Source organism: Eretmochelys imbricata, chromosome 6 (genome assembly GCF_965152235.1).
Source record: "Eretmochelys imbricata isolate rEreImb1 chromosome 6, rEreImb1.hap1, whole genome shotgun sequence".
NCBI classification, from domain to species: Eukaryota; Metazoa; Chordata; order Testudines; family Cheloniidae; genus Eretmochelys; species Eretmochelys imbricata.
Genome location: NC_135577.1, coordinates 15,846,101 through 15,854,118, shown reverse-complemented (window position 1 = coordinate 15,854,118; position 8,018 = coordinate 15,846,101). Strand labels below are relative to the sequence as shown.

Sequence of the window (8,018 nt, the reverse complement as noted above, 5' to 3'; positions counted from 1 at the left end):
CAGGTAGCTAGTTTACCTTCCCCTCCTGCAGGGAAACCAGGGGTCTCCCCCGATAGAGGAGGAAGGGGTTCCATCCCATCACCACCCCACAAACAAGATCCAGCAGAGTAGATAGTGCCTAGAGCCAGGGCTGCTCAGGAAGTCAATCCCAGCCTGGAGCATGGTAGGAATGACTCCTTTAGTTAGATTTCCAGCCCCTCCCTTACCAGTCCATCAAGTGCCACCTGGGAGGCAGAGTCCACAAAGCAGCTGCTGGCTCCAGCCTCCCTCCAGACACAACGTGCACCACAAGCTGCTGGTGCAGTTCAGCAGTTTTTATTTTCCACCCTTGTTTGACAGTGAGCCACTAGAGAGCCTTTGGGATCTTGTCATCCAGCTCTTTCTCCTGCAGAGCAGGGTCACAACAATGAGGGAGGCCACAGCCACCAGAGACAGTACAGCCAGAAGCACACGAGTCAGGTCCAGTCTGGAGACAGGGTCCAGAGGAGGAGGAAGAGGGTGTTAAGGCAATATTGGGTGTGTGACCTGCATTTGCACACTAAGACTAACACCCCTGCCCGTGTGATGCTGTTGCTACCCATTAACAGTGGGTTGGCCCTCACCACATCCATTTGAGGTTACACCTGATCAACTCAGTGTACCAGGGAAGCATCTGCATTAAGTCATCACCCATCTCTTCCTAGCAGGGGAGACTGATTCTTTGCAGGCTCCAGTCAGTCAATAAAGAAAGTTCATGGGGATAAATTCCATCCAGCAGAGGTCAGTGCTGATACCAGCCCAGTGCATTGTAGGCACAGTCTCCCTGGCTTGCAAGTCACCATCAAGGGGTTATTCACGCCCCACTGAGGTCTGCCTTGCTTTGAATGATGGGTTGGTTGTCCCTCACCACAGCAGGGAGGTAGTGTTCTTCTACTCCTGGGAGTCATACTATAGCAATCAACATAAGCTTAGATATTAAGATGATCACTTCTTGCTCGTCCATGTGTGGCCCCAGGAACGTTTAGGACACATGGAGTAGTACCCACATTAGAGGCAGCATTGACTTGCAGGTCTCAGGCTACTATGCGAGACACCAGTTAACCATAATGGCAGGACAACTCACCTGTGTTCTCATAGACTTGCTCTCTGTGTGGCCCAGGACTCTCCTGGAAGATCACAGGTCCGCGAGAACTCACTAGGTCCTGGGGCTCTCCTGTCCCATTTCCAATATACAGAAACCGGCGGCCTCCTGGAAGATGGAAAGGGGAGAGTTGGAGAGCTCTCTGGAGACAACTCCCTGATGCTGTCCAAGGTTAGGTGGAGAGTGCAGTATTTGATGAGGCAGAGGCCACTGTAGACCCATCTGCCCAGATAAGTGGCTTCTGCTCAGTATGCCCAAAGAGCTCCTCCTGAGTTGGTCATTGGGGGTTTGGATCAGGTGGGAAGAGGCAATTTTAGCAGTAGCAGCCCACATTAGAAATCTGCTCTGGGGATCCCAGTGGCCCATTACAGTTCCTACATACTAAGGGTGTAGTTACAGAGTAGACCATAGTACCATCTAGCCCAGGTACTTGCCTCCAAATCCACAATACACCTAGCTAGTTTGGCAGGTCACATGTAGGAGATCTGGCTGAGTTCATATTGCAGTGACTACATAATGGGACAATTAGAGCTCTAGCTGTTATGCCCCAGGATATCCTCATATATTTGTTTGAAGCAGTGGGGCTGGGTGCTCTCAAACCCACATGGATGGCAGACCTTGCCACTGGTACACAGTGGAAGCTATGGAGACTTACCTATAGCAGCCCCTGATGGGCACATGGTCCTGCAGAGCTCCAGCTGGGAGGGACAGCAGGCAAAGGTACTACAGAAGAGGTACACCTGAAATCCACACAAATGGAAATGGAGTCAATGAGTAGCTCCGACCCAGCAGGTAGCAATTCTATTGTGACCAGCTTCCCTGCACTTAGACAGCACCAAGGGAGGGAATTTGGTCCCTTCTGCTCCAGAACAACTAGCTGCTATCACATGGACTAAATGGAGGACCCATTTAGCTGCAGTAGGGCTTTCTTCTTTGCTGGACTCTGGTCATTGGAAAGATGCTTACCTGAACAGAGTCTATCCAGCAGGGGGCAGTACCAGCCCCAGTGCCTTACACAACAAGGAAGTTCTGTTGGACTAAGCCCCATGAGAACTCTGGTTTGGTACCTTCACTGTGTACATGAAGTGTGTCTTGAGGTGTAGCAATGCCATGGAGGCTGTTGACACCTGATGTTGGTAAGTGAATATTCTCTCCAACGCAAGAGAAATCCTGGGGAGCATTATCCACTAGCCAGCTGGAGTTAGGATATTAAACAGCAGAGATGCAGAGACTCCCAGCTGGTCACTGTTCTTATACAACCTGGATCACATGTAATTCAGGGGACTGTGTCTGTAAAGCAGCTATCATTTTGGGAGTAATGGCTGTAAGTGCCAGACTCAAGCAAGGTGTTAATTTAGGAGCATCATAGGCCAGTAGGGTGACCAGATGTCCCAATTTTATAGGGACAGTCCTGATTTTGGGGTCTTTTTCTTATATGGGCTTCCATTACTTCCCCCCCCACCCATCCTGATTTTTGACACTTGCTGTCTGGTCACCCTATAGGCCAGTGAGATCAAGGGAACCAATTTCTCCAGCTTGGGGGGGGGGGGGAGGGCGAGGAGGAGGGAGAGAAGAGGTTTTTTTAAAGGCACACCTTCCCACTTGGCTATGGCCTCATCTAGAGGCAAGCTTCACAAAAGGTGGGGACATTGCTCTTTGCTCTTTGTGAGAGGAGCGCAGAGGGCACAGGTCCCTGCCTGACCAAGAAAGGACCCTTTCCACCCCTGAGTGGATTCAGGCCGTCCTTACCTCTCCATCAAGTGCTATCTGGGAGGCTGAGTCCACAAAGGCAAAGGTGGAGAGGACAAAGCGCTGGTGGTGAGTTGGGAAGGGCAGCTCAGAGCCCACGGGCACAAGCTGGGCTCTGTAGTTGTCTCCCAAGAATGGACACCTGAGAGCAAAAGGGACACTGTTCAGTTTTGACCAAGTACTATTCTTTCCTCCACTAATAGCCACTAGGATGCCTGTACCTCACTCACCCGTCCACCAGGATGGGCCACTGTGGCTGCTGCAGGGGGTTAGCACTTGGGTGGCCCAGCACTGGTGCAGAACCAGAACCAGGGACAGGTCTGTTCTCTGCAGGATGCGAACCTCCATGTAGACAGGGTCCCTGAGCACCTTCACCCAGGGTAGTCTCTCTCTGTGAGATAGGATCTGTAGCTCAGGTCTGTGGGGGAGAGAGCAGGAGGAGAGCAGAGCTGAGATGCCTGTGGCCCTTCAGGGGGATGGGATCTCTGTGCTGGAGTCAAAGGGGCTGCCTACCTGTGGCGATGTGCAGCTCAAGCCGGAGGGGTCCTGCCTGGGTGACTGGAGCAGGTGTGGGGGGCAAGAAGACCTCGACCTGGACTGGCAGGAAGTCACTGGCATTGTAGATGCAGCGAGCATGGAGGCTGCACAGGAGAGAGCAGAGGGAGGAGACCGGGGGTAGGTGGGGGGGGGGCGTGCTCAATGAATTCAGATTGAGCTAATACTGCTTCTGGCAGTGACCTTATTAGTGCTTGAGACAAGCAGGGTCAGGCCCTATCAGTACTTGGATGGGAGACATCCAAGGATGCCAGCGCATCAACCCTTCCAGCAACTCGTATGTTCTTCCTTACAACTCAGGGGCTCAGCAGGAGTGTCTGAGCACGGCCACATGGGGGCCTTCTCAGACAGGCTAGAAGCACCTGCTCACCTGTAGTCAAATCTCATTCCTGGCATACCGAGTGCCATGAACAGAGGGTACTTCTGGTCTTCCTCCCTAGATGAGCCCATTACAGCAGTTGTTTCTATATGCTGTTAGGTAGGTGGTGCACTGCATCTCAGAAAAGGGTTAGCTCACTTCAGAAGATGGCTTCGACTGCAAGATGCTTGGGAAACCTTCTGGATAGGAGAAGCTGTTGAAGTGGGGAATGGTGGGATCACAGTATCTCACTAGTCAGTGAGGCAGCCTATTCCCTTCCCCTTGGGAAATGGGAAGGTTGGAGTTATTTCTCCAACACCATCCCTTCAAGCAGGGAGCAGGACAACTTACACGAAGAGGCTGTCCCAGATGATGGAGCCATCTGGCCCAGTCTGAATGTCAATGCCTGAGATCAGCTCGTTCTCATAGATCAGTTTGTCCCCAGTCACCTGGCAGAGTTGAAACATAAGGTGGGTTAGTCCCCGAAGACCCTGAGCAGAGCACTCACCCTGGCTTCCACAGAGAGTGTCCTCACCGGGACTGTGGTGCCACACTGCATGAGAGGAAAGTGGAAGATCACAAAAGCCTCTGTCATCCTGATGGGATCACACCTCGTCTGGGCATAGGCTAGCCGGACACTGTCTAGGATGATGGGGTGATCAGACATGTCCCTGGAGACCACCAGAACGAAGTGACCATCCAGGAGGCACTGAACAGTGACTAACACAAGGGAGCAGGTTAAGTACAGAGGCCTTAGAGAAATAGATTTGGAACACGATGGGGCAGGAGTCCTGGATCCCACCCTGGTTTATATAGTGATTGTTGTTAAGCATCAGTATTTCATATTCCTTGTAGGGCAGCAGCTTGTATCTGTCAAGAATCAGCAGAGCTCTCGAAACAGGTTCCAGGCCATACTAACTCACAATGCATGGAGCTAGAAAATGGGGTTCCTCTGCTAGTAAGGTAGCAGCAGAATGTGTGTTGCGTAGGATCTATATACACACTGGCTATTTCTCAGCCTCAACTCTGTGGATGCCAGGCTGTGCTCCCTGGCTGCACTCTTCTGCCACACACATTTGGTGGTGTTAGTCTTGCTTTACTCAAGACAGATCTGAAGAGCAGATAAGCGAGACCATGATCTGGGAAGTAACTCATTCTGCATGTGACTGGCACTCACTGCAACCCTCAGTAAGAGGTACATGACAGTAGTTTCCACTTGGGACAGCAGTCCTAGAGCAGCAGCTAAATCCGAGCCTAGTTCACCACATTAATAGGTGGTGACCAATCAAATCTGAGAGTGTATTGCTAGGCTTCTCAGGACAGAGAAGGTTTCCATGAGTCAACACAAGGCCAGGCCTCCTACCTGTGTTGCCATAGTAGCAGGGGGTAGTGAGGTCAGTCTCATCATAACAGCAGCCAGCCTGGAAGCAAGCAGCTTGGCCTGGGGCATCTGCACAAGGAATCTTCCCAGCCACCACATGGCACTGCTCCTCTGTGAGATGAGCCCCTAGAACAGCAGGGTGTGGATTAAGGAGAGCTGGAGATCCTCTGAAGGGATTGCAGTTGGGGAGCTGCCTGCTGCTTGGGAGGGGCCGGGTGAAAAGTGCAAAGCTTAGGGTGAAAAATCCCATGGTAACTGATGTTTTACTTCAAGCCCCATCTCCTGGAAACAAGGAACTAGCTGAGAACCTCAGTGTGCATTCAAAAGAAAAGTAAGTTTCTTGCCCTCACAGTTGCAGAGAAAAGCTTGAAAACAGGGCTCAAGCACACCCCAAGTACCCCAAAAATCAGAAGGCCAAGTTGCCTGGATAAGAGCTGGTGAAACAGAGACACTTGTTCTCAGGGGATAGGTCTGAGACTCCCCCATTGAGGGGATGGATGTCCCAGGCACGTGAATAGATCACCTGGGAGAGTATCAGTCCTGGAATCGAGGGGTCTACTCAGTGTATCCTTCTGGGATCGGATGATTTAGTTGGGGATTGGTCCTGCTCTGAGCAGGGGTTGGACTTGATGACCTCCTGAGGTCCCTTCCAAGCCTGATATTCTATGATTCGAAGTGGGCGGGCAGGCACAAGGTCGAGTCAGTGTGTAGGTGGTCATGGTATTGAATGAGGCCTTTTTCTTTCTTGTTCTGTGTGATTAGGTTATTGAAAAACGGAAGTAGATACAGAGAAGAGTCACAAATGCAATTTGCTGGCTGGAAGAAGTGCCGGCTAGCAAGAGACTTACAGAACTCAGTCAGTTTAGCTTATCGAAAAGGAGATCAAGAAGTGGCTCAAGTACAGTGCCCAAGTACATTCATAGGGAAAAAAGACTGCTATTAAAGGGCTCTTTAATCGAGTGGAGAAGGGTAGAACAAGATCCAGCGGTTGGAAGTAGGAGCCAGACAAATCCATGGACGGTGCGTACAATAGCCTGGGGAGGCTGTACCTCCGCAAAGAGCCCCGCTCTGCCCAAGGCCCCCTCCTTCTGCTGCTGGTAGTTGGCCCCAGCCCAGGCAAGCAGCCTGCTCCTCTTCCGGGAAGCCTGCTGGGCTGGGGCTGGGGGCTAGGGCAGCTAGGACTTGGGGTGGCTGGGGCCGCACCACCCAGTTCTCCAGGGCTGGGGGGAAAGGGAGGGCTGCCCGACGCCCACCCGTGGTCTGGTGCTGGGGGGCAGACCACCCACCCAGTGCTGCGGTGCTGGGGGGGCAGCCTGCCTGGTGCTCTGGAGCTTCAAGAAAAGCACAAAGTATTGCGTCACTCACAATAGCATGATGAGAGTTGGTAACTCCGTCTCTGCTTCTTCCCCACTTCCCTCTTGTGTTGTGAACACTGGAGTGGGGGGGCATGGGGGGAGGAATGTAAAACTCATTCAAAGATGCTTTATCTTTGTGGCAGGCAAGGTGTGTAGAGAAATTGCTCCTGTGACTGGGGAATGGAGAACGGGCCCCTGAGCCTGATGCTAACAGCTGCCAAACACGCCTCCCCCACAGCTCTGCTAGTACTCTTAACTCTGACCTACACACATGCTGCTAGTCTGGTCTTCTGTCCCACTGCTCCACACCCCCTTGCCCTGTATGTCAATCTCTGGCTTGCAATTTTAACTGCTCCTGCTTGGGCCCACACTGAGATTTAAACTCCATGATCTTCAGAGCGAAAACCAGGCGATTCTGAACGAAAAGGACTAACCATCTCTAGGGAGTGGCTGTAGCACTCTCATTAACATCCATGTGAACCAGCCCCTAGAGAGCAACAGATCCCCAAGCTCCCCCCATGCGGGCGACATCGTCATCTCCGTACAGGTGTAGTCCTGGCCCCTAGTCACCCTGGTGCTTTATCCCTTCACCAACCCCATAAGGGACACCTGCTGAGACCTAACATTACATGCCATACCTTTGGAAGGATCAGGCCTCCTCAGTGCTGAGTAGGGGGATCTGTGGGCAAAACCCAGGAGGTCCAGAAAACAGTGGTGTTAATTCACTAGGAGTCACTGCGTTCTGTCTGAGTCAGTGTTGGAACAGGGCTCTGGCGTGGTGCCAGGGGCTGATGGAGGTGCCATTGTTCTGATGAGGTGTGGAACTGAGGCCCATGATTGTTAATGATTTTATAGCTCTTTTAAAATAAGATTAAGGGGGTTAACCCTGGTGGCCTGTGCAGAGTCCAAGTAAGGAGTGAAACTAGTGAAAAAGCAGGGAGGCCTCATACCAGGCCTTGAAGAAAACTAACCTGGCCAAGTCGGGAGCTCCACAGACCGAGGCAGGCCTCAGCCTGAGCTGTGTGAAACCTGAGGATGCGCTGCAAGGACACCTCAATAGGCTGAGGCCTCTTGACCGTCTCTTGGCTGGTGATTTTCCTTGGCGCCCTCTGTCTTTTTCTCATGACTCTGCTGACCCTCAGTACATCGGCAGTACGAAATTATTTCGAAATTATTCTATTCGAATTTTCGGAAGCTATTTTATACGTTCGGTCTTCTGTGTTCCCACTAAAGCGGGTGAATTTGGCAGATTGCATCCACAGTACCAAGGCTGGCATCAAATGTCAGAGCGGTGCACTGTGGGTAGCTATCCCACAGTTCCCACAGTCCCTGCCGCCCATTGGAATTCTCTGGTAAGCTCCCAGTTAAGCATGATGGGGCAAAAACATTCTGGCGGGTGTTTCTGGGTGTGTGTCACCAGAAAGCTACAGCAGACAATTGTTTCGCCCCTTTTTGGCATGCAGACGCCATACTGCTTTCAGCAGACGGTGCACTGCTGCT

The 8,018-nt window shown here is 51.9% G+C and overlaps 1 protein-coding gene across 1 annotated transcript; it reads right to left on the bottom strand.

The window, feature by feature from the left end:
- Window positions 1-315: 315 nt before the first annotated feature.
- Window positions 316-5,296, bottom strand: LOC144266483 (zona pellucida sperm-binding protein 1-like). The gene is given in 11 exon segments (XM_077819922.1): window positions 316-482; window positions 1,106-1,228; window positions 1,776-1,860; window positions 2,870-3,011; window positions 3,100-3,151; window positions 3,154-3,246; window positions 3,249-3,287; window positions 3,383-3,510; window positions 4,134-4,231; window positions 4,318-4,502; window positions 5,146-5,296. Coding segments are annotated over 10 exon segments (1,059 nt in total). The 5' UTR covers window positions 4,450-4,502; window positions 5,146-5,296.
- Between the last annotated feature and the right edge of the window lie 2,722 nt (window positions 5,297-8,018).